The sequence below is a fragment of the Nerophis lumbriciformis genome, linkage group LG01, assembly GCF_033978685.3.
Source record: "Nerophis lumbriciformis linkage group LG01, RoL_Nlum_v2.1, whole genome shotgun sequence".
NCBI lineage: Eukaryota > Metazoa > Chordata > Actinopteri > Syngnathiformes > Syngnathidae > Nerophis > Nerophis lumbriciformis.
In genome coordinates, this window is record NC_084548.2 from 77,914,224 (window position 1) to 77,941,388 (window position 27,165).

The following is a 27,165-nucleotide window of genomic DNA, read 5'->3' on the forward strand; positions in this document are numbered from 1 at the left end:
CTTAAAACTGGTCACATCTAGTCTTAGACTTTGATTGGTCACATCTAGTCTTAGACTTTGATTGGTCACATCTAGTCTTAAGACTGGTCACATCTAGTCTTAGACATTGATCGGTCACATCTAGTCTTAAAACTGGTCACATCTAGTCGTAGCCTTTGATTGGTCACATCTAGTCTTAGACTTTGATCGGTCACATCTAGTCTTAGACTTTGATTGGTCACATCTAGTCTTAGACTTTGATGGGTCACATCTAGTCTTAGACTTTGATCGGTCACATCTAGTCTTAGACTTTGATCGGTCACATCTAGTCTTAGACTTTGATCGGTCACATCTAGTCTTAAGACTGGTCACATCTAGTCTTAGACTTTGATCGGTCACATCTAGTCTTAGACTTTGATCGGTCACATCTAGTCTTAAGACTGGTCACATCTAGTCTTAGACTTTGATTGGTCACATCTAGTCTTAGACTTTGATCGGTCACATCTAGTCTTAGACTTTGATCGGTCACATCTAGTCTTAAGACTGGTCACATCTAGTCTTAGACTTTGATCGGTCACATCTAGTCTTAAGACTGGTCACATCTAGTCTTAGACTTTGATTGGTCACATCTAGTCTTAGACATTGATCGGTCACATATAGTCTTAAAACTGGTCACATCTAGTCTTAGACTTTGATCGGTCACATCTAGTCTTAGACTTTGATCGGTCACATCTAGTCTTAGACTTTGATCGGTCACATCTAGTCTTAAGACTGGTCACATCTAGTCTTAGACTTTGATTGGTCACATCTAGTCTTAAGACTGGTCACATCTAGTCTTAGACATTGATCGGTCACATCTAGTCTTAGACTTTGATCGGTCACATCTAGTCTTAAGACTGATCACATCTAGTCTTAGACTTTTATCGGTCACATCTAGTCTTAAGACTAGATGTGACCGATCTAAGTCTAAGACTAGATGTGACCGATCTAAGTCTAAGACTAGATGTGACCGGTCTAAGTCTACTTAGACATTGATCGGTCACATCTAGTCTTAAAACTGGTCACATCTAGTCTTAGCCTTTGATTGGTCACATCTAGTCTTAGACATTGATCGGTCACATCTAGTCTTAAGACTGGTCACATCTAGTCTTAGACATTGATCGGTCACATCTAGTCTTAAAACTGGTCACATCTAGTCGTAGCCTTTGATTGGTCACATCTAGTCTTAGACTTTGATCGGTCACATCTAGTCTTAAGACTGGTCACATCTAGTCTTAGACATTGATCGGTCACATCTAGTCTTAAAACTGGTCACATCTAGTCGTAGCCTTTGATTGGTCACATCTAGTCTTAGACTTTTATCGGTCACATCTAGTCTTAAGACTAGATGTGACCGATCTAAGTCTAAGACTAGATGTGACCAATCTAAGTCTAAGACTAGAAGTGATGAAGTCTAGTCAGATGAGAGATCTTCCAAGACAAAGCAGTTGACTAAATGGACTAAATGCCCTGAGAATATATCACAATAGTTTCACATTTGAGGATGAATTGAACTTTGACAGATATTGAGATTAGAGTATACATTGTGGTTAGACAAGGTAATAAATATATAAATATTGAGATTAGAGTTAGACAAGATAATAAAGTCATCAATAGTTAATACTTTAATAACAAATCAAGTCTCCTACATTGACTTTAATGTACTGATTGGCTCAATAGGAAAATGCTGCTTGGTTGAGACAATAATGGACTAAACATTTCAAAAATGGTTTCAACTATGATGCAGGTGGTCTTGAAGGAATAAGGCGGGTGGGGCAGCACCATCTGCTGCATCATTCAGGATATAAATACAATCAACATGGGGATACAAAAGACTTGTTCCATGGTACAAATATTGCAAAGAAAAGGGGCACCAACGGTGGTGTTAACCAGCTACCACCTACTTCCTGGTGATGGGGTCAAGCCTCTCTAACCTTGCAAAGAAAAGGGTGGTGGTGTTCACCAACTACCACCACCAATTTCCTTTTGATGGAGTCAAGCCTCTCTAACCTTGCAAAGAAAAGGGTGGTGGTGTTCACCAACTACCACCACCTATTTCCTTTTGATGGAGTCAAGCCTCTCTAACCTTGCAAACAAAAGGGTGGTGGTGTTAACCAACTACCACCACCAATTTCCTGGTGATGGAGTCAAGCCTCTCTAACCTTGCAAAGAAAATGGCGGTGATGTTAACAACTACCACCACCTATTTCCTGGTGATGGGAGTCAAGCGTCTCTGACCTTGCAAACAAAAGGGTGGTGGTGTTAACCAACAACCACCACCCATTTCCTGGTGATGGAGTCAAGCGTCTCTAACCTTGCAAACAAAAGGGTGGTGGTGTTAACCAACTACCACCACCCATTTCCTGGTGATGGAGTCAAGCGTCTCTGACCTTGCAAACAAAAGGGTGGTGGTGTTAACCAACTAACACCACCCATTTCCTGGTGATGGAGTCAAGCGTCTCTGACCTTGGCAGCAAGTGCAGAGTTCTCCTGTCTGATGGCCTTGTAGTCTTCCACAATCCTCTCCAGGTTAGCAACAGTTTTGTTACTATTCTCTGTCTCAATCTGTTGATGACACAGAAATACAAGACTTCATTGTGAGTCTAAAAGACTCAGATGAAAGCTTTCATCCACTGTAAAAAAAAACAACCTATGAATATTTGAACCTATCACACTTCCTTGTGATCTTGATCTGGGGTTCTTCAACCTTTTTGACCAAAGGGCCAAACATTTCCACAACCGAGAGGCCCACTCAAATATTAACACTCAATTAGTCATCTTAATCATACTTTTAATTCTACGGTTTACAAACTTGACAAATGATATTAGGGCCGGGCGATAAAATGATAACATATAGACACGTAATCCATATCAATAAAACACGTGTTCAATAAAATGTTCAGTATTTATTTTTCTTTGACGGAAGAAAGGTGACGTATGGAAGCAAGGTTGGTTGCATGAACAAAGTCACTCGCTGTCTGGTAACGCAGGAAGTGATCAGTGGGAGGGGCATACTAACAGACAATCAGATAGCAAACTATCAAGTTTGGTTGATTCTTTGCATGGAGTGAGACGAGAAATGTCCAAATGAACAAATTGTGGATAAAAGAGGAAGAGTCACCTGGACAGTATGGCACTTTTGGGGAATTTTCCAAAAGGACCGTAGTCAGACCAATGTGGTGTGTACATGATGCAAGGCAAGACCGCTAATACCACACCACCTTAGCTCACCCTTTAGAGCACAGCTGTAACTTCTTGCCACTAAACCTGCAGAAAATAGTTCTTCTCAGATTTTCTATGATTACATTTTCACACTTTGCACTATTTTTTCCACTTTATCAAGCATTTATTTTCCTTAACTTTGCACCAACATTTTAAGAGCTTATAGTTAAGTGTTAAATGTGATTTGACTATTTTGTTTACATTGTTTTCCATGCTTGTGTTGACATTTCCTTTCTGCTTTAATAGCTAAGGGATTATAATCAAAAGGAAGTTACAATTCAAATAAAAATGTTTACACTTAATATGTTTTTCTCCTTGTCCTTATGTTTGATAAGTCATAAAAAAAATACAAATAATTATCAATATCGACCGACATAAAATACTCATGATACGGTTTTCACCCAGCCCTAGTGTTAATTAACAAATGATTATTTTTTTCAACACTTAAACCTTAGAATTAGGTCAGGCTGATTAGAAAAATAAATACTAATCAAATATACTTCATAAGAAGGGCCTTGTAAATAACTGATGCAAAATAAATGTACACACAAATATGTAGTGTGAAAATAAATCAACTGAAAATGGAATAAATATGTTTCTTAATTAAAATGTCAATAAAATTCAAGTGCAAAAGAAAATAGAGCTTCCCTTCCCCATTAAGGTCATACATTTTGGGAGGAGTATATTGACAGCTAGAATTCACCAAGTCAAGCATTCCATACACACACATATACATATATATATATACATATATATATATATATATACATATATATATATACATACATATATACATATATATATATACATACATATATATACATATATATATATATACATACATATATATACATATATATATATATACATACATATATACATATATATATATATACATACATATATACATACATATATATATATATATATATATATATATATATATATATATATATATATATATATATATATATATAAACACATACACATACATACATGTATATATATATATATATATATATATATATATATATACCGTATTTTCCGCACTATAAGGCGCACCTAAAAACCACAAATTTTCTCAAAAGCTGACAGTGCGCCTTATAACCCGGTGCGCTTTATATATGGATAAATATTAAGATTCATTTTCATAAAGTTTAGGTCTCGCAACTACGGTAAACAGCCGCCATCTTTTTTCCCCGTAGAAGAGGAAGTGCTTCTTCTTCTACGCAAGCAACCGCCAAGGTAAGCACCCGCCCCCATAGAACAGGAAGCGCTTCTTCTTCTACTGTAAGCAACCACCCGCCCGCGTAGAAGAAGAAGAAGCGCGCAAATATTACGTTTCATTTCCTTTGTGTGTTTACATCTGTAAAGACCACAAAATGGCTCCTACTAAGCGACAGGGATCCGGTTCATGAAAAGACGCAATCTCTCCATCCGCACACGGATTACTATTTCACAGCAACTGCCTAAAGACTTTCAAGAAAAGCTGGCTACTTTCCGTGCATATTGTAAAAACAAGATAGCTGAAAAAAAGATCCGGCCAGAGAACATTATCAACATGGACGAGGTTCCACTGACTTTTGATATTCCTGTGAACCGCACTGTGGATACAACGGGAGCACGTACGGTGAATATTCGCACCACAGGGAATGAGAAGTCATCCTTCACTGTGGTTCTAGCTTGCCATGCTAATGGCCAGAAACTTCCACCCATGGTGATATTCAAAAGGAAGACCTTGCCAAAAGAGACCTTTCCAGCCGGCGTCATCATAAAAGCTAACTCGAAGGGATGGATGAAGAAAAGATGAGCGAGTGGTTAAGGTAAGTTTAAGTTTACGCGAAGAGGCCGGGTGGCTTTTTTCACACAGCTCCGTCCATGTTGATATACGACTCCATGCGCGCCCACATCACGCTGGTTTTTAATATATTATTAAAGTTTGACTGACCTATCTGACTGTTTTTTTGACATTCCCTTTAGCGCAGTTAGATGCGGCTTATAACACGGGGCGGCTTATAGTTGGACAAAGTTTTGAAATATGCCGTTCATTGAAGGCGCGGCTTATAACCCAGGGCGCCTTATGGTGCGGAAAATACGGTATATATATATATATATATATATATATATATATATATATATATATATATATATATATATACATATATATATATACACATATATATATATATATATATACACATCCTGAAAATATGCAAACAAAACTGTGTTTAGATAATTGATACATCAAACTTGCATAAATAAATCTTAATGAATATAACATAACTTAGCTTCTGAGAGCTTCAAAATGTAATGAATAAAATGCTAAAGTTGTTGATAAACAAGCAATTATTTTAATAATTAGATATGGTCATTTTAAATGAATTACTATGATCATTTAAAACTAATTATTTCAAACATGTTTAATTAAATGTATAATTCTATGGCTGGATGTAATAAGGAGTCAGAAAAAATACAAATAAAAATACAATTAATTTTGATGTTTTTAGCAAAATATAGTAAAAATGTATTTAGGTTTTTTTTTTTTTTAATTAACAAATATATTTATTTGTAGGTAAGATAAACATAATAATACAATTTATCTCTAGTCTGGATGATTTAGTTCTTGTCACCCTGTTGTCCTCCCGTCGTGAAAAAAGGCTGTCCTCACTCAGGTCTGCATGGAGCTGGAGGGGGCGTGGCCTCCAGCTCCGGCTGAAAACCGGGAGATTTTCGGGAGAGGCGCTGAATTTCGGGAGTCTCTCGGAAAATTCGGGAGCGTTCGCAAGTATGCATTACTGTCACAAGTGGTGGAAACATGTATTACAACCGAGTACGGACCGTAGCTGAGAAACGGATATTTTATAGAGGCCCACTAGGGGGCGCTTGTGGCCCAACAATGTATTAAGAAACATGATCTAGGGGTCTCTCAAGTGTTCAGCAGGAGTATCCAACAGAGGTGGGACCAAGTCATTGTTTTGCAAGTCACAAGTAAGTCTCAAGTCTTTGCCCTCAAGTCCGAGTCAAGTCCCGAGTCAAGACAGGCAAGCCCCGAGTCAAGTCCAAAGTCAAGACTGGAAAGTCTCAAGTCAAGTCCGAAGTCCTGCATTTTGAGTTTCGAGTCCTTTCAAGTCCTTTTAACCACAGACTAATATATTAACACAGATTGTGTATGCTTTTCAAATGCTGTATTTATTTATTAAAACAAGTGCATTTGAAAATGCAGGAAAGAAAATTGTGCTGACATTGCACTTTATAATAGCACTATTAACCAGTCATTTTAAACATTAACTCATTCCTTTACAGAACAAACACATTGAAAAATAAAGTGCAAATGTACTTATTTGTACAAAAGTGCTAACATTGAAAAAACATGAAATATACGTGAACATAACAAAAAAGTTGTACTTTTTATATGTCAGGGCCCTATGCTGCATTGCATTTGCAAAAGACCAAATTAGCCAAGAGTCTGTCAGTCATTTGTGCACGATGGGGGCGTAGTATGATGCCACCATGGCTGAAAACTCGCTCCACTGGAGCACTGGAGGCAGGCACTGCCAAGACTCTCATGGCCACTCGGAACAGTGAAGGAAGAGTCTTCATGTTCAATGCCCAGAACAAAAGGGGGGAGAGAGTTGTTTTGGGTTGGTGCACTACTTGTAAGTGTATCTTGTGTTTTTTATGTTGATTTAATTAAAAAAAGAAAAAAACTATTATTTCTTGTGCGGCCCGATACCAATCGATCCACGGACCAGTACCGGGCCGCGGCCCGGTGGTTGGGGACCACTGAGGTAAACAACCAACAGTATGTCAGAAAGCTAGCTAAAACGGTACACATATTCATAATATAGTATACATTTTAACTGACCTTTATTTGACTATTTTTGTCTTTTTTTAGGTGGCTAAAATACGCGGTGCTGCTGACCGCCGTCTAACGTTACGTGTGATATATTGACTAACGTAACCCTGCTTGAAAAAAATCACTGAACAAAAAGTATGAATAAGGTAGTGAACTGCAACAGATTCCCGTGTTTGCAATAACGTTATAACGTTAGCAGTGAGTTTACAGCCTCACTGATTTAACTACACAGCAAATAAAAGTCACGTTACTTAGCCAATAAACGTTATCTTACATTCAAAACTTACCGTTCTTTGTGCAACTTCAAATGCCGGACGAAGTTGGAAGTTGTTGCCTCTCCATCAGTCATTTTGGAACCGCATGTGTTGCATACTGCAAACCGTTTTGTGTTGACCACCTCGTAATTTTTATACCCAAACAAAATTATTTTAGGTATCATTTTTTGTTCACTGGCGTGTGGTTTGGACATGTCTTCTTCGTTGGTTGTCCTGCAATTTGATTGTGATGAAAACAAAGTAGATGTAATTTGATTGGCTGTTGTACTGAGAGCACACCAGCTGACACACGCAACGCTGATAGACAAGTACACAATGAAAAATACGGAGCGCTCCCGAATAACTTTTTCATCTTTGGGTTTTGGGGAAAGTAGCAAGTCATGTCAAGTCATGTCAATTCAAAAGGCTCAAGTCCAAGTGAAGTCACAAGTCATTGATGTTAAAGTCTAAGTCGAGTTGCAAGTCTTTTTACATTTTGTCAAGTCCAGTCTAAAGTCATCAAATTCATGACTCGAGTCTGACTCGAGTCCAAGTCATGTGACTCGAGTCCACACCTCTGGTATCCAACATTGTTACAACAAAAGACGAAAATCATCATGCAGATGGGAATTAGCCATTTAGCTATAATCTGGTACAGAACATATCTGTCTTTGAGTTTAATGTTTCTGTGCATTGTCCCTCCAAATAAAGACTCAACTCAACTAATCATAGGTCTTCGTTACAAAAAGACAACTCCATGTATCTTTTTTTTTGTTTGTGCCAAATATCTAAGGCAACTGGACGGCAAATCCTACCTGCTCTTCTAGATCTCTTATCTCCCTCAGGATGGTACCAGTGTCCTCGATGGTTTGGATCAACTGACTGCAGTTCTACACGAGAGAGAGAGAGAAGGTGAGGTACAACATTGCCAATGGAAATCACTTGAATTCGGGGAAATGGCTGATCGTACTTCGTGCAGAGCAGCCAGGTACTTGTAGGACTTGCGCACCGACTCGTCTTTTTTGGCGTCCTGTCGGTGATGACAAACATAAGATGTTGAATTTTGTTCATACGTACCAAAGAGAAAAACCACCTCTTAAGTGTCTTCATCTAAGGACGTGACAATCGACTTTCATGGAAAAATATAAGATTAGCCAACGGCCATCAGAAAAACCCATCCCCTCTTGCTGGTATTTGATCTATTTTTGGTGCTGCACACAGTGAACATACACAGTGTGGAGCCACTTCCATAAATGAATAATATTTACCTCCATTGCTGCAAATAAACTACATGTTTACAAGTAGGCATGCTAATCTAGCTGCAAAGCTAGCTTGAAACAACCAAAAATACCACAGAAGAAATAAGTGCTTAGTAAAGCTTAAGAAGTGTAGCTGGGAGCAAATATTGATTATTGACTATTTTATTGATTATGGGACAAGCAGTAGAAAATGGATGGATGATACTTTTTCGCCACTTAATGTTTGTCTTTGGTACACTAATGTGTATAATATAGTTCAAGTTAAGTTAGAGTTAAAGTAGCAATGATAGTCACACACACACTAGGTGTGGTGAAATGTGTCCTCTGCATTTGACCCATCCCCTTGTTCACCCCCTGGGAGGTGAGGGGAGCAGTGGGCAGCAGCGGTGCCGCGCCCAGGAATAATTTTTGGTGATTTAACCCCGAATTACAACCCTTGATGCGGAGTGCCAAGCAGGGAGGTAATGGCTCACATTTTTATAGACTTTGGTATGATTCAGCCGGGGTTTGAACTCACAACCTACCCATCTCAGGGCGGACACTCTAACCACTAGGCCACTGAGTAAGTCATAGGCCATTGGTTCTTTGTTTTATTTTTACAAAAATATATATCTATTTTTATATTGCTCTTTTTATCTTTGGTATGAACATTATTATGTAAACTCGAAGTTATTGTTTTTTTTTTGTTCTTTGTTGTTGCTATTTTTGTATCACACCATTTTATTATTGATCATGTTATACTGCATTGTAATCTTTTGTTTTGTGATTGTGTGATGTTTTTTGCCTGGACACCAGGAAGAATAGTCTCCACTGCGGTGTAGACTAACGGGGATCCTTAATACCGGTAAATTAAACTAAACTAAACTAAAATGAGCATATATTACCAGGAAAAGAACAAAAAGATAATAAAAGTAATATGTCTATTGCTGTGAGTAGCGTACTCCAAGTTAGTTATTGTGTACTACTGACTACGTTTGGACCAAACAATTGTATGTAATAAAAGAAGATTAACTTCACTGACCTTAAAGACAAGCTCATCGGTCACAGCAAAAGTCCTGTCCAGTTTTCCTGTCAGACTGTTGATCTCTTTTTGCAATTCCTTTGTGTCGCACAAAATCTGTTAAAACAAAACAAAAATGTTAAAGGTGCACCACATTCCTAGACTAGCTCATACCTGCCAACTTTTGAAATCAGAAAAACCTAGTAGCCAGGGTCCAGGGGCCGCAGGCCCCGGTAGGTCCAGGACAAAGTCCTGGTGGGGGGTTCAGGGGGGCCGACGCAAAATGATTATTAGCATTCAGACAGGTTAAAATGTTGCTAAAACCATCACTGTTTGGGCGACGAAAAACGTTGAAAGTTTTCCACTTGTATCGCTAGCAACGGCATTAGACTTGTGTTTTTTTGTCCCAACGTGGTCTTTTACATGCTAATTCCTCCGTGTCCGATCGAAAAATCTTGTCTGCACAAGGTGCAATTTGCGTAGTTTTCACCCTTTTTGGAACGGATAATTATTCCCGGATATGCTTTTGAATATTCTTCACGGAATGACTGCAGTTTTCTTTTCGGTTTAAGACTCGTTTGCGATTTTTCTCCGGCTGATTCCATGATCGTTCGCTCGTTTGGAAACAATGGCAACTGTATGGCGTCACATTAGTGCCAAAAATCCGAGCGCATAAAAACTGTTATCGCGCGCTGATTCTCCACTTCGTGCGCGCGCGACACCATTTTGCGCGCGCGCGGTGCCTTTCTGCGCGCGTGCGACGCCTTTCTGCGCGCGTGCGACGCCTTTCTGCGCGCTCTCTGTGTACTCCTGGCATCTCTCCTGGCGCTGTCATGTTTCTTTTTGGCACTTTGGGGGCGGGTATGCTTAGACGGCTCCTTCTTTCTGATTGGCTGTGAGCATTTTTCATATGACCAATCATTCTCCAGTGTAACAACGTTGTAGCCATCTTACTTCAGACATCTAGCCTCAATCATTACATTGATGTCAATGGTACATGTACTAATTAAATTACCGTAACTTGCTCGATTTTCCACCAATTTACAAACGGTTTGCCTTGTTACAAATCTTATTACATGTAGATATGACATAGGATGCTGTTGAAATTACCTCTTTCGCTTTAAAAAAAAAAAAAGACTTAATTGTGCAACATAGTTGTGTAGGGTCAGTGTTAGTCAGTTCTCTGATTATTTTAAACTGTTTCAGAATACATTATTAAAAGCTATTTTTAACATTTTAAAAACAAAATTCAAAGATTATTTCATTAATTTTATGGCTGAATCAAAAGAAATTCCATAAATTAGAAAACAAATGTTCAAGAAGAAGTGAAAATATAAAATAATGTTATTGCTGGTGGACCAGTTCTGGCTGAAAGATGTGATTATGGTGTTTGTTGTCTTATTATTTATTTGGCTCACATTTTGTATTACCCTGTATTGTGTTTATGTGCTATGAAATAACCTTCATCAGCGCGCAACATTTTTTTTATCCACTTCTTCCTCCGTAAATCTTGATACATATTGACGATGACCCGCCCTGCTATACTTCTGATTGGCTCCGAGCATTTTTCAGCGTTTTTCGCCTGACCAATCAGAAAGAAGAGGCCGTCTAAGCATACCCGCCCCCAAAGTGCCAAAAAGAAACATGAGAGCGCGAGGAGAGATGCCAGGAGTACACAGAGAGCGCGCAGAAAGGCACCGTGCGCGCGCTAAAAGGCACCACGCGTGCGCAAAATGGTGTCGCGCGCGCGCACGAAGTGGAGAATCAGCGCGCGATTACAGTTTTTATGCGCTCGGATTTTTGGCACTAATGTGACGCCATACAACTGGTGCCTCGTGCTTGGCAGCGGTGCTATAAATAGCCTCGCGCATGGCATTCGGAATGGCTCGATAGGAAGTTACGGGAAGCAGTGTCGATTGTCATTGTTGTTACGCGATTTCGTGAATAAAACTTTTTTTTAAATATATATTTTTAATTAATGAAAAACCGTACTTTTTATCACTGCAACCGTAACCCGGAATAGGTTGATGAAAACCGTACTAATTACGGGAAAACCGTAGTAGTTGGCAGGTATGCTAGCTCCAGCTGAAGGTTCTGTGAGGGAACTGACTGGCTTTGGGAGCTTTTCGTCATGTCTACATAACTCACTTTAGCCATTAGCGCGCTAGCTGCTTATCCTAGAAACGTGCAGTTGAATTGACCAAAGTGTGATAATCCATCATGGTTTCACAATAATTACAATTATTAACCATCAGGAATTTATCCTTACATCCCTAATCCCATCTTGACTAGGGATGTAACAATAAATGGTGATTAATAACTGCACTTTGATAAACTCAAGGACTGAATGGCGCCAGCTCGCTAGCTTAAATGCTAACAAAAAACAAGAGACATTAACGTCTTTCCCCATTATGAAACGACATACCCAAATCTAAATTTCTATAAAAGACATTGCGGTCTGAGCATGGAAGCTGTTTAATTGTGTACATGGAACCTACAAGCTGTGCTCTTTTAGAACAAAGTCATCCTTCTATACTCAGGAATACGAGACGTGTTCAAGGACCTCTGAACAGAGTAGGATGCCACAACGCCCGCCAGAAATAATAATAACAGATTTTACTTGTTACACACTTGTCATTTACGTAATTAAATCTTAAAGTACAAACCAATAATTAAAACGGTGAAGCAGAAGAAACACAAAACATGACAAAAAGTGGCTTTTCTAAGTGTGTCTATTTGTTTGACTTATTTCAAAAAATAACTTCTTCAAAAGATTTCAGTGTGTGTATAACACATTCAACAATAACAATGATAAGCGTGCTGTACTTTCATATTGTTACATCCCTAATCTTGACTAAAGCCCCACTTTGAATGTTGCAGTCACACAACTTTAACTTCACTTTCTTTCTCTTCAGAGACTTTCCTTTGTTGAAGCATATTCACTATCAAATCTTTTTCAAATGATACCTTGGTGATTTCCTCCTTCTGTTTCTTGATGTTGCTCACAATCTCCAGAATCCTCTGGGTGTATGCCGCCCGGGAAACGTCCTTGGGAAGGTTCTCTAACTGCGATACCTTTGTTGTAGGACAAAAGGACACAATGTTAACATACACGAAGAAATGAGGACACCCCTGAAAACACACAAAAGGCTTCAAATGTTATTGTGCTTCAAAATTACAAATACACCACATGATGGCGCTGTTGTTTCACCTCAAGTTGCATTGACTTCAGGCAATGGAAAGTAAAAATAATACAACTTGTAAAATAGAGAGAACCATGAGTAGAGATAAAGGATAAAATACAAGACATATGAAAATTTAAAAAAAATACATACATAAAAAGATAATAAAATGAATATACAGTAAATATATAATAAATAAATAAAATCTTGCATAACTAATTAGATAAAAAGTCAAATACAAATGACTTCAATAAAATAATTAATATTACGTAAAAGCCACATCAAAAAGGTGGGTCTTAAAAACATGAACGTTAAAGAACTATCTTGACACGTACAGATAAACAAAATATACATTACATTGGGGGGGGGGGGGGGGGGGCGTGAAAATAAATGATGTCCCAAATAGGGGGCGTAACAGAAAATAATTAACCAAAATGCAGTGCTTCTTAAATAGTAAGGTGTCGGGGGGAAAGAGGACATGAGAAGTAATAGCATCTTTTGTGCTAGTAAAGAACTATCTTCATACCTGCCAACTTTTGAAATCAGAAAAACCTAGTAGCCAGGGTCCAGGGACAAAGTCCTGGTGGGGGGTTCACTTCGCCCCCCGAAGCAAAATGATTATTAGCATTCCGACATGTTAAAATGTTGCTAAAACCATCACTTTTCTATCAGTCACAGTGACTTTTCAAAACAAAAATATTACAGCAAAAATCATATGGGTTGATTGACATGTTTATTCTGTAAGCTAACTTCAATAGTTTGAAATTATTTTGACAGTTAATGCCAGTTATCCTGTCAACCTTTCACAAGACTTCAATTTGTTCATTGAAAGTATAAACACTTTTTACAGTAAACAAATGGTAAAACAGTACTAAACAATTCCATTAAAAAAAAAAATTGGTGTCATTATTAACTTTCTGTTCAAGCTTGTATAATCTACTGCCTTGTTCAATTGTAAAAAATATTCTGTGCCTAAAATTCACATTTCTATCACAATTATCATACTGTAAACATGGTAAGCTAACTTCATTAAAATTAATAGTCCTGTCAATAGCATGGAATTACAATTCAAATGTAGTTTTTTTGTAAGCCTTTCAAAAGAATTCAAAATATGAAAAATGAATGAAAATTAATTGAAGCCATCAGACGCTTGAAAAGTGGCACATCACATCTCTAATGTAATCATTTGAACTTTTCAACAGAAATAGCACTGCAAAAATATTAAGGACATACTTCTGTATTTTGGTAGTTATGCTGTCAACATTTAACAAGATTTCTTCAACTTGGACTTGAAAGCATAAATAGTATAAACACTTTTAACAGTATAACAGTACTAAACAATTCCAATAGATAACATTGGTGTCATTACCTTTTTGTGGCTAAAATCCAAATGTATTCTATCAGATTGATGTGATCATGCCAGTGCGATTGGAAGTTCATGCTCAATTATTGCCTCCGTAAATAAAACTTCGGCATTTATCACATCCAAAGAATCTGTTTGGGCGACGAAAAACGTTGAAAGTTTTCCACTTGTATCGCTAGCAACGGCATTAGACTTGTGTTTTTTTGTCCCAACGTGGTCTTTTACATGGCTAATTCCTCCGTGTCCGATCGAAAAATCTTGTCTGCACAAGGTGCAATTCGCGTAGTTTTCACCCTTTTTGGAACGGATAATTATTCCCGGATAGGCTTTTGAATATTCTTCACGGAATGACTGCAGTTTTCTTTTCCGTTTAAGACTCGTTTGCGATTTTTCTCCGGATGATTCCATGATCGTTCGCTCGTTTGGAAACAATGGCAACTGCTTGGCAGCGGTGCTATAAATAGCCTCGCTCATTGCATCCGGAATGGCTCGATAGGAAGTTACGGGAAGCAGTGTCGATTGTCATTGTTACGCGATTTCGTGAATAAAACTTAAAAAAAAATTTAAAAAATGTATTAATGAAAAACCGTATTTTTTATCACTACAACCGTAACCCGGAATGGGTTGATGAAAACCGTACTAATTACGGGAAAACCGGAGTAGTTGGCAGGTATGTATCTTGACGTGTACAGGTGAACAAAATATACATTACATTTGGGAGGAGGCGGGAAAAAGAATCTGTCCCCTATAGGGGGCGTAACAGTAAATAATTAAGAACCAAAATGCAGTGCTTCTTAAATAGTCCACAGAAGTACCACAGATTGGTTAAGCAAAGCGTTAGTAATTAAGTGACTCATCCAAATTCAAAAGTGTGATTCATCTGATATTAAAAATGTATTGTTTGACAGCACTTGTAATGATTTATTTTACCAACTGTTTGTAGATTTCCTCCTTCTGCTTGGCCTCTTCTGTTGACACTCGGATTTTGTCGTGCAACACCTTGATTTCAGACAGCTTCCTGGAAGACTCCATCTGAGAAAAATGCAGATGAATTATACACATGACTGAAACCTAAACATGTGATGAATCCTATTTACATCCTGATGACTGCAGATCTCCTTGAGTCTGCGGTGTTGGTCAATGAGCGGAGCGCGGTGTTTCTCCCACTGAGAAGCCAGGCTGACCACCCGCTTGGCGCTGGCCTCCACGAGACCCTGCACACAAGCCCAGACGTGACTGGACGCTCTGCTACATCTGAAGAAGTAACAACCCACCTGAAGCTTCAATAGGTTGTTCTCAGCATCTGGCAACAAGTCAATGGATTTCTTCTTCACCTGCATCTTCTCCTCCTCCTCACGGTTTTGCAGCTCTCGCTGCTTCATCTCATCAAGTACCTTCACAGAAGAGCAGCAGGTAACGTCAAACACTCCGATGCCCAAGTAAAAGATTATTATCTCATTAAAATACAGATCTGATACCAAATATCTGTCTAATATCAGCAAATAAAATGAGTATTTGACGATATCTCCAATATAAACGTCAATACAAGCAGTCCTGCAGCGTCTGTACTTGTGCAAACACCTAAATGTCCCCCAATAAACACACAAAAATGGTCATTTCTTCCAGTTTAGTCATTTACAAAAGGTAAACATGGTGGGCTATAGGCTACTAGGAGCTAGCAGCTACACAACAGCTAAGCACAAGATAGCACACTAGCTAAACATGTGTAATTGAACAATGTTGCAATGTAAAACAGCACGTTTGTTCATAAACAACTGTTTAACATTTTACAATTACATATTAATTACACCTACAGCATCTCCAAGGCAGATGCACATTAGAAAGTATCCAGTAACAAACGTGTCCGCAGCATTGAACTACTTCATGAAAGTCATACGCTTAACCTAATGCAGTGTTTACTTAACCTTAAGGACGGGGCCTTTTGTTAGATATTCGTTTCTCAACTGTGGGCTGCAGCGGTACTCAGTTGTAATACACTTTTCCACCACTTGCGGCAGTAATGACAATATCAAAACAAACAAAAGAAGTCTGGAGCTAAAGTCTTAGGGAAGATTCTTAAAGGGTAACTGCACTTTTTTGGGGGAATTTTTCATATCGTGCACAATCATGAAAGAAATGACGGATGGATTTTTTTTTATGCATTCAAAATATTAAATACATTTGATCAAAATCTATTTAGTTATATCTGCACCTTATTGCTTTTTTATCCTGCACTACCATGAGCTAATGCAACGAAATTCCGTTCTCATCTGTACTGTAAAGTTCAAATTTGAATGACAATAAAAAGGAAGTCTAAGTCTAAGTCTAAAAGTCCACTTACTTATGGAAGCCGCTCTATTCTGCCCATAAATCACTTAAAAAAAACATCCAAACACCTCCATTAGTGTTTTCTATACATGATGTAAGTATATATGTCATGTAGTAACATTCATAATAACATGTAATATATACATGATGTAAGTATATATGTCATGTAGTAACATTCATAATAACATGTAATATATACATGATGTAAGTATATATGTCATGTAGTAACATTCATAATAACATGTAATATATACATGATGTAAGTATATATGTCATGTAGTAACATTCATAATAACATGTAATATATACATGATGTAAGTATATATGTCATGTAGTAACATTCATAATAACATGTAATATATACATGATGTAAGTATATATGTCATGTAGTAACATTCATAATAACATGTAATATATACATGATGTAAGTATATATGTCATGTAGTAACATTCATAATAACATGTAATATATACATGATGTAAGTATATATGTCATGTAGTAACATTTATAATAACATTAAATACATACGTATTTTAATCATTGTAAGCATACGCGGCGTATTAATTTAAAAAACGCATCATGACGCTTTTTTAGTTTTTTTCAACAACATGACTGATTATTACTCACTGGAGACTTTATGAGAGCCAACAAACATAATAAAACATCACTTACTGTACAAGGTCTGCTGTCATTAGGATGCTGACTGATAGAATCTTATTATATTCCCATTTAGATGAAGAATGTCTCATAATCCTGACAAAGAAAAGGGGGGTGGAACCAAGCATCTTTTTGTGTTGTTCTTGCCATTATCAGGTCTAAATGGGCTGTCAAAGTGTACCAACTTGTCGAAATACGTCCTCATCCTTCTACTATCCGGGTGAGAAGCATGATTTATGATCTACAATAAACTTTCAGGGAGTAGGGAAGCGAGGAAACAGGGGACCACTCGATCATGTCAACATTGGCACACAAGCTTGTGATCAGAGCGCCGCAATAAATAGTTGGTCTGCGTTAGCGCTTATAATAACAATATCACTAATACTTGGTTCATTTTCAGGTTACCAAATGTAAATGGACTATTGTTGGCGCTTTTTCGATGGTTTTAATGAGTTTTATGGGCGGAAAAGAGGACATTCCACTGGTGTCACTGTAAGCAGACTTTTATTTACATTTATTTAAGAGTAAGAATGCATTTTAAAAAATCCATCCGTCGTCATGTCTTGTGAAAAATAGACAACATTCCCCCAAAAAGTGCAGTTCCTCTTTAAGCATAACAATTATGACTAAAGTGGTGAGGCTGTGCTTTCATTTGGACTTTAATATTAATTACAATTATTTATTATCAATTCTGTTAGAATTGATTTTAACACTGCGTGGTAGGTAGTATGTACATTTACTTTATCAGTTTTTGAGTGCCTTTTTTGCAATATATTTGATTAGTATTTATTTTTGTAATCAGCCTGACCTAAGCCTTGATAATAATCTATCTGATTATTATTATGGTTTTATATCATTTGACGAGGTTTATTCTACTAAAATGTAAGTAGGTTAGATACAATTATTGAATACCCTAAAATCAAGAGTAATATTACTAATTCAGTTAATAATTGAGTGGGTCCGGGCCCCTCTGTAGTGGAAAAGTTGGGTCCTGGGGTCGAAAAGGTTAAGAAACCCCTGATTTAAATGACTAAAATACGACTAAAACTAAAAGATTTTCTTCAAAAGACTATGACCAACACAAAATACAAAATGCTGTCAAAATTAACACTGATAAAATGCTAACATAAAACCAAATAAAATACTATTTGAGTAAGACCAAGTAGAAATGTTGTAAGAATGGATTTAAAACCACAATCATTTCACTTGATCGAGACTTTTCTTACTGTTGGAATAATTGTTTGTAAGTTATCACAAAAGAAACGTTGTATTATGAATGCTGTCTTTCGAGGCCTAACAAGAGGAAGAATGCTCGTGAAACGCCACTGTGATTTCAACACGAACAGATGGCAGGATCTGCTCAACTCCCAGAGGAACTCTCTTTGAAGTGTTAAACAAACTCTCTTTGAAGTAACTCACAAACTCTCTTCCAACTATTTGGTAACCGAGGTCAACGCTATTTACGACCCGCTGCCCTCTTGAAGTCCCTGTGGTCAGGAGACGGGAGGGGTTATCTATTGTCCTCCAACACCTGCCCCAGCTGGATCCAGGAAGAACCCAAGCCCGAGAAATCCTCTTCTTGGACTTCAAAGCGACCGAAAACAATGACTGTTTTAAATACCTCCCATTCCTGCTGTGACATATGTTGGTGCGTGAACATGGAACATCTGAATTAAAATAGGAGACGAAAACCTTCTTCGTCAGAGCGTGCTAAGACACTGTAAGAGGTTACAGGTTGACGCATGTCTCTCCTCAATTGAGTCCAAATTGAATTCTGTCTCTGTTTGATTCCTTGCCTTTTGTCTTGTTTAATAGATGTCCTGTGTTTGAATGTGACACTTACATTCCACACTATAAAATAGTACAAGGATGAGCTATGATTTGCGCTGACAAAGTTTTTCAAAAATAAACAGGCATGACAAAGTAATAGTGTCTGATTCGAGAGCGGTAATAAACAACAGGCTGGATGATGATGTCATTACCATAGATACAGAGGTCTTGAGGAGATTCTATTTAGGCAAGAGAGTGTGTTAGTGTGTGTTACCTGGGCATTTGTGACTCTCATGTGCTTCATGTCCGTGGTCAGCTGGTCTACGTCGCTGCACAGTTGCTGAAACTGATGCTGCAGTGATGCCAGCTCCTCCTGCTGACTTTGATGCTTGTCAACATCCGTCTGCCGCACAGCGGACGGCGCCGTTTCTACTTCCTGTTCACACACAAACACACATTTGTGATGAATGGTGTGCAGACACATTAGCTGTGAATCGTTATGCACCTGTGTGAAAGTGAACTTCTGGGAGTGGGAAAAGTGAGAGCCCTTTGTCAGGATGTGGTCCGAGGAGGCGGAGCCTTTGAAGGCTTGCAGGATGTCAGACAAATCCGAGGTAGAGCCAAGGGCTCCAAAGGCACTTTCCGCAGAGGGAAGGGCAACAGAGCGCAACTGCTCCTCAATACGTTTACGCAGTCGAGTCCGTTTTCGGGCCCTGTAGTCCTGTACAAAATAATTCAATATTTACAAGGGAAAAGAGAATTGACAAAATAAAAGCATGTTTACAGTATGAGTGCATGTACCTGTGGAGTAAGACGTGACAGCAGTCCCTGACTGTTCCACTCATTGTCCCACTCCTGCGCCGCACTGAGCTCAGCGGTGTGCTGCTCCAGTATGGACGCCACCACAGATGCATGATGGGAGAGCTGAGCGGTGACCGGTGGGAGGAACTCTCTCTGGTAGTCCCGGATCTCTGAAATCATGGCACACATTTCAGTTCCACTGCCAGTCTTCCAGCGTAAACTAGGGCTGTGAATCTTTGGGCACCACGCGATTCCATTCGGTTCTTGGGGTTAACAATTCGACTCAGAATCGATTCCATTTCATCCAATTCTCAATTCAAAATAAATACTTTTCTATAAACATTGGGTGCCAGTTTTATGATTACAGCAGAGAAGGGATTCATATGGCCCCATTCCTGGGTGGAAAAGGAAAAGGAGGCAGGGGATCATTTTGGAATGCATCCAGTCTGCTGAAAATGACGCTGTAGTCAGAGTTGGAATTGCCACAAATGACCATGCATTTTGAGCGTATCACTGCTACTCTGCACCATACTCAAGCAAAACAAGTCTGATACCAGCCAAGGATGTTCAAATAATATCTGAAGGACGGTCATTCCATCCATCCATCCATCCATCTTCTTCCGCTTATCCGAGGTCGGGTCGCGGGGGCAGCAGCCTAAGCAGGGAAGCCCAGACTTTCCTCTCCCCAGCCACTTCGTCCAGCTCTTCCCGGGGAATCCCGAGGCGTTCCCAGGCCAGCCGGGAGACATAGTCTTCCCAACGTGTCCTGGGTCTTCCCCGTGGCCTCCTACCGGTCGGACGTGCCCTAAACACCTCCCTAGGGAGGCGTTCGGGTGGCATCCTGACCAGATGCCCGAACCACCTCATCTGGCTCCTCTCCATGTGGAGGAGCAGCGGCTTTACTTTGAGCTCCTCCCGGATGGCAGAGCTTCTCACCCTATCTCTAAGGGAGAGCCCCGCCACCCGGCGGAGGAAACTCATTTGGGCCGCTTGTACCCGTGATCTTGTCCTTTCGGTCATAACCCAAAGCTCATGACCATAGGTGAGGATGGGAACGTAGATCGACCGGTAAATTGAGAGCTTTGCCTTCCGGCTCAGCTCCTTCTTCACCACAACGGATCGATACAGCGTCCGCATTACTGAAGACGCCGCACCGATCCGCCTGTCCATCTCACGATCCACTCTTCCCCCACTCGTGAACAAGACTCCTAGGTACTTGAACTCCTCCACTTGGGGCAGGGTTTCCTCCCCAACCCGGAGATGGCACTCCACCCTTTTCCGGGCGAGAACCATGGACTCGGACTTGGAGGTGCTGATTCTCATCCCAGTCGCTTCACACTCGGCTGCGAACCGATCCAGCAAGAGCTGAAGATCCTGACCAAATGAAGCCATCAGGACCACATCATCCGCAAAAAGCAGAGACCTAATCCTGCAGCCACCAAACCGGATCCCCTCAACGCCTTGACTGCGCCTAGAAATTCTGTCCATAAAAGTTATGAACAGAATGGGTGATAAAGGGCAGCCTTGGCGGAGTCCAACCCTCACTGGAAACGTGTCCGACCTACTGCCGGCAATGCGGACCAAGCTCTGACACTGATCATACAGGGAGCGGACAGCCACAATCAGACAAGGACGGTCATTTATCCATGAAAATATAGAAAAGCTGCTGATGGTGTGTTTGACAGAAAAGCACCTGGAAGTCCACTCTCCAATGTATTACATTACTTCATAAAACTACTGTTTGTACCACGATATATATTACCGGTAGTTACATTTTTAAAGACATGTTACATTTTAAAATTGGGGGCACTAAGCACGTATCAAATAGCTTTCAGTGTTTGTGTATCTTGAGGTAAGAGCTGCACCACACAACTAATTAAACTCACATCTCCAAATACCATTGTGATTTCTTTTAGAACAGTACAATAACAGCTTTTTCTGAAGGTTCTTGTCAAATATCTATCCTTCCATTTGCAGTTTACTGAGCTGAGAAGTATGCCTACCTTTCTGTGGTTTATTTCCTGGATCTTTGACACAATGGGCCACACTGAGATGTTGGCTGTGGAAGCTGTACAACACTCCTGAAGTCTACAGAGAGAAAAAGCTCACATGACAATACAAACTTTTCACGCAAGTTCTTCCAGTTCTCCCAATGAAGATAAAGGGTAGACTGTTGTAATGTCATTATGCATGCAATGTACAACATTTGACTTCTTGGAAGCTGAGACAGGCCTCTAAACATGCAGCAGCAAGTTCCTCATCCGCTCCCCTTTGAACCACTATCCAAACAAAGTGCACATTTTAAGAGTTTACTTGTGTTTCACCATGCAGTGGCAGCCTGCAGTTTGGAGGAAGCCAGGGGGCACCCAGCTGGGCTTTAATGGCAGAAGCAATGGCTCTCTGAAGGATTGTTGATTTGCCTGCAGGAGGACAAGAATATTTGCAGACTCTTCAAAATGATGGAGGTTAAACAAGTGTGGATGTGTTGCCAAACCACTGTTGGCGTGAGCATAACCATGTTAGTATTGCATCACATCATGTGACAGAAACAACAAGAAAACAGAACAAAAGCACCGTAAAGTGTTTCTTAACCATAGAGTTCTCAGCTGTGGTTTGTATGGGCCACAGCGGTGATGACAATATCAAACAAAAACTATGTTTACACTGTAGGCCAAAATGTACATCAAGAACATCAATTTTCTACTGGGCCACCAACATTAGGATTCCTAAATATTGGCTACAATATGAAGTATTTGATTATGGTTGGTTCTGGAGGCAAACTCAACCAAAACAGTATCTCTTTAGGGCTCTGGTTCCCTCATCAACATTCGCTTTTATGAAAAAATCCCAACGTAAAGATCTCATCTAGTATGTGGGTACATTCTAAGCGCTATTTTGGCTTGCAGATTATTTCTAGTCTTGCACCCATCACTGCTAATCATGATTTCCCTCCATCTCTAGTTGATAATACTTTCCCTAGGTTTCCAGATTTGCCGACTGACACAGTTTGAAATGTGTTTCTGACAGTGTTGGGACTAACGCGTTACTGTAACGCCGTTAGTTTCGGCGGTAGCTAGTAATCTAACGCGTTATTTTTTATATTCAGTAACTCAGTTACCGTTACTACATGATGCGTTACTGCGTTTTTTATGTAGTATCGGCTAGAAACAGAAGATCTGAGTGTGTTTTATTGCAGCGCTGCAATGTCGTCCTTCTGAATGTTCTTGTGTCACAAGCCAGAGGCGCGCTCTGTGTGTATCTGGGTGTGGGTGTGGGTGTGGGTGTGGGGAGGGGAGGAGAGGAGAGGGGGTGTGTCTGTGTTTACTAACAACGGAGCCGCAGTCTACATTAGAAAGTGCTTGATGGGAGATTACCTGTTGGCTGGTCAGAGGCCTCAGCACTTTCTCTGGGCAGTTTCTCCACAAGAAACATGAGCAGGGAGCGAATCTCGGTCTCGCTGCTGTACAGAAAGGTTTGATAGCCTATCTCCCCTTTGTAGCCAATGTCCTGGAAGCAAACACACATGTCAGCAACTTGATATGGATGGAATTTTGGAGGGCGGAATTGGAATTCCCCCTAATTTAAAAATGAGTAACACTATCCTACTGTGATGTTTGTCCCAAGTTGGCTTTAATATACCGTATTTTTCGGACTATAAGGCGCACTTAAAATCCTTTTATTTTCACAAAACTCGACAGTGCGCCTAATTAAGGCTGCGAATCTTTGGGTGTCCCACGATTCGATTCAATATCGATTCTTGGGGTCACGATTCGATTCTAAATCGATTTTTTTTTCGATTCAACGCGATTCTCGATTCAAAAACAATATTTTCCCGATTCAAAAGGATTGTCTATTCATTCAATACATAGGATTTCAGCAGGATCTACCCCAGTCTGCTGACATGCAAGCAGAGTAAAAAGCTTTTATAATTGTAAAGGACAATGTTTTATCAACTGATTGCAATAATGTAAATTAGTTTTAACTATTAAATGAACCAAAAATATGACTTATTTTATCTTTGTGAAAATATTGGACACAGTGTGTTGTCAAGCTTATGAGATGCGATGCAAGTGTAAGCCACTGTGACACTATTCTTTTTATTTTTTATAAATGTCTAATGATAATGTCAATGAGGGATTTTTAATCACTGCTATGTTGAAATTGTAACTAATATTGATACTGTTGTTGATAATATTCATTTTTGTTTCACTACTTTTGGTTTGTTCTGTGTGGTGTTTGTGTCTCCTCTCAGTTGCTCTGTTTAGTGCAGTTTTGAGTGTTGCTGGCTCGGGTTTGGTTTTGGAATTGGATTGCATTGTTATGGTATTGCTGTGTATTGTTTTGTTGGATTGATTAATTTAAAAAAAATAAATTAAAATTAAATTAAAAAATAATTTTAAAAAAATAGATTTTTTTTTTACAAATTAGAATCGATTCTGAATCGCACAACGTTAGAATCGCAATTCGAATTCAAATCGATTTTTCCCCACACCCCTACGCCTAATGCAGTGTTTTTCAACCTTTTTTGAGGCAAGGCACATTTTTTTCATAAAAAAATACGGAGGCACACCACCAGCAAAAAACTTTTAAAAATTAACCTCCACCAGGTCGTCGTGCCTTATTTTGAGTGTGTTGGTGTTTTCCTGTGTGTAGTGCTTTAGTTCTTGTCTTGCGCTGTTATTTTGGTGGTCCTTCCTGTTTTGTTGGGGTTTTCCTGTAGCAGTTTCATGTCTTCCTTTGAGCTTATTCCGCACACCTGCTTTGTGTTAGCAAGCAAGGCTATCTACGTTGTTGCGATCCTTCCTTTGTGGGGACATTGTTGATTGTCATGTCCCGTACAGATGTACTTTGTGGACGCCGTAAGTTTTTGCTGTCGTCCAGCATTCTGTCTCTGTTTACTTTGTAGCCAGTTCAGTTTGACTTTCGTTTTGCATAGCCTTTTCCTTTCGTTCATTTTAGGTTTAAGCATTACATACCTTTTTTACCTGCACGCTGCCTCCCGCTGTGGTCTGCATTAAGGCTGAAACGACGCGTCGACGTAGTCGACGTCATCGGTTACGTAAATACGTCGACGCCGTTTTTGTGCGTCGGCGCGTCACATATTTACGTCACTCTACTTTACTGTCATGGCGGAGCGCAAAGCAGACGATGCGAGCGAGGGGAAAAAAGCACGCCAAAAGTCATCAAAAGTGTGGGAGTATTTCAATAAACGGCCTAATAATGTTGTTGTATGCACACTGTGTCGAGCGGAAATGGCCTATCATAGCAGCACAACGGCTATGAACGAACATTTGAAAAGAAAACCCCCGACAGCGTTCTTGCCATCACCATCAACAAGTCAATCGTCCGCGTGCGTATACGTTGTCATTATTACACAAAAACATGAATGTGTCATTTGTATCTGCGTTGTAAATTCATAAACTAAAGCACCGTTTCGCTCGGAGAGGCGCGTTTGGCGTGCCTGTTCAGTGTTTACAAAGACGCGCTCCTCTTTAACGCTGTGGAGAGGCGGCGGCGGCGAGCGAGCGGCGAGGCGGGGCGCGCCGGGAGCGACGCCGCAATCGTGCCCAGGTGCGCGATCCGCGCAGTTGGAAGAGAAAAGACTTTGTGTAAAATTAAAAGATTGTAAACCTGGCAAAGCCGTCTGGCGTTCAGTCTGTCGGTCCTGAAAGAACCCCACGGCACAAGACGTGTCACAAACGCTAACGTTAATTAGTTGTGCAAATACCTTTTACAACATTAACAGTTACATATACTATGTACAAACCAACAATTAACTTTCACTTTAATCATACTATCATTGTTGTGTTATTAAGCAAAATAAGCAATACTTTTACTTTTGTTGAAATGTTTACACTGTACACTTTTTTGTATTGGATGTTTAGCTTTATTTTTGCACATTTTAGCAAATAAGCAATACTTTTACTTTTGTTGAAATGTTTACACTTGTTACAGAATATTTCCGTTTTGCACTTTTTTGTATTGGATGTTTATCTTTATTTTTGCACATTTTAAAGCAAAATAAGCAATACTTTTACTTTTGAAATGCTTATACTATTCCAGAATATTAAGATTTGCACTGGATGTTTACTTTTATATTTGCACATTAAAAAGCAAATAAGCTACTTTTAATTTTGTTAAATGTTAAAAGTTTTAAATGTTTACATTGTTACAGAATATTTTGTCATGTTGTTGTCAATGTTGACTGAGTGGCCATACTTTTTTTTTTGTAAATAAACGCCATGCCTTTTGAAAAAACTGGCCTACATTTATTTTTTCCTCTTCATTTTAAATAAAAAAAAAATCGGTAAAAGGAAAAATAATCTATAGATTAATCGAAAAAAATAATCTATAGATTAACCGATTAATCGAAAAAAATAATCTATAGATTAATCGATAGAAAAATAATCGTTAGCTGCAGCCCTAAATTATTGATTTGCAAAAAATATTTTTGGGATAAATTAGGTGAAGTTGCATAATTTCCCACGGCCCACCAGGCAATATATCACGGCACACTAGTGGTTGAAAAACACTGCCTTACCTGACAGGCCTGTGCCAGGCTCATGCCAACCCTGAAGCGGGCAGACATGCCAGGAGGGAGGGAGGTTGGCAGTGCGCTGCCCAGACCGGGATCGATCACGCGGATACATCTCACCACCGCCTCTACTATCAGCTCACTGGTGAAACTTTTCACCCCCTCAATGTCCTCACTGAGCTCCCTGCAAAAGGCAGAACAAACACATTGGAACATGTTTTTTTTTTATTTTGACTGCAAACTGACATTCTTCAACCCACGTGTTCGATCACATGATTGTCATTTAGTGACAGTCGCAGTTTAGCTGACTGACTTGCAAAGTTAAATGCATATTGTACCCCAAAAGGGACAAGCGGTAGAAAATGAATGGATGAGATTAATGATCCCAAAGTGAACAAATGTTATATTAGCCAAAAATACTTACGTGCCAACTTGTTTTAGGGCGTGAATCAGGATTTTGTCAACTTCCTCCATCGCGGGTGTTTGAATCAACGCGCAGGATTGCAGCAGCGCATCTAAAGTTTGCAGTTTGTTGAGCTAGCAGCCAGTTAGCATAAGTGTGGCTCTACCATAGTGGTCAACGAGGGCAACGTTCACACGGTTAGCATTTAGCTACTTGTTAGTTAGCATTAGCTCGTCCTCACTGAATCCATTCTATTCTCCGCGTCAAACGAGGCGCATTTTTTTTTTAATACAAAATAACGCTGACGTGTCTGCCCCGGCATCAAATGGACACAAACTGTTTCATTCGACAGGCAAATATGACAACTGAGTGGCTCATTTAGTGTGAACGAGATAACATAATGAAAAAAAACCGTGTTTCTGGGAGTCGAAGTCCTGACGACTCAATGATTAAACGTGCAGAGTGTGGTAAAGGACTTCATTTCCCGGCATGCATTTAGACTTTTTGTCATGAGAC

General features: G+C 39.4%; 1 protein-coding gene across 7 annotated transcripts; it reads right to left on the bottom strand.

Annotated features, from left to right (window-relative positions):
- Positions 1–1,630: 1,630 nt before the first annotated feature.
- Positions 1,631–27,054, bottom strand: ccdc22 (CCC complex scaffolding subunit CCDC22). 7 transcript variants are annotated; one of them, XR_012050838.1, is made up of 18 exons: positions 26,671–27,054; positions 26,253–26,430; positions 23,086–23,218; positions 22,025–22,131; positions 21,715–21,799; positions 19,712–19,881; positions 19,416–19,631; positions 19,185–19,346; positions 15,429–15,548; positions 15,252–15,368; positions 15,085–15,186; positions 12,577–12,684; positions 9,631–9,726; positions 8,321–8,380; positions 8,166–8,240; positions 2,485–2,583; positions 2,333–2,408; positions 1,631–2,256 (listed from the first exon to the last, which is right to left on the bottom strand). XR_012050838.1 is itself a non-coding variant. In XM_072914814.1 (18 exons), exons 1-17 carry the CDS (start codon positions 26,718–26,720, stop codon positions 2,318–2,320), a joined length of 1,893 nt encoding a protein of 630 aa, XP_072770915.1. In that variant the 5' UTR covers positions 26,721–27,054; the 3' UTR covers positions 1,631–2,197; positions 2,274–2,317. The 7 variants fall into 7 exon arrangements, 6 of the variants coding, with proteins under 6 accessions (XP_072770915.1, XP_072770912.1, XP_072770908.1 ...); XM_072914814.1 differs by lacking the exon at positions 2,333–2,408 and adding an exon at positions 2,274–2,332 and having other exon boundaries at positions 1,631–2,197; XM_072914811.1 differs by lacking the exon at positions 2,333–2,408.
- Positions 27,055–27,165: the final 111 nt, after the last annotated feature.

Coding starts and splice junctions, on each gene's coding strand:
- ccdc22 (XM_061973296.2), bottom strand. CDS start 26,720: ATGGAGGAAGTTGACAAAATCCTGATTCACGCCCTAAAACAAGTTGGC. Junction 19,632..19,711: donor TGTCACGTCTTACTCCACAG/GTACATGCACTC, acceptor TATTTTGTACAG/GACTACAGGGCCCGAAAACG. Junction 8,381..9,630: donor CCGATGAGCTTGTCTTTAAG/GTCAGTGAAGTT, acceptor CATCACCGACAG/GACGCCAAAAAAGACGAGTC.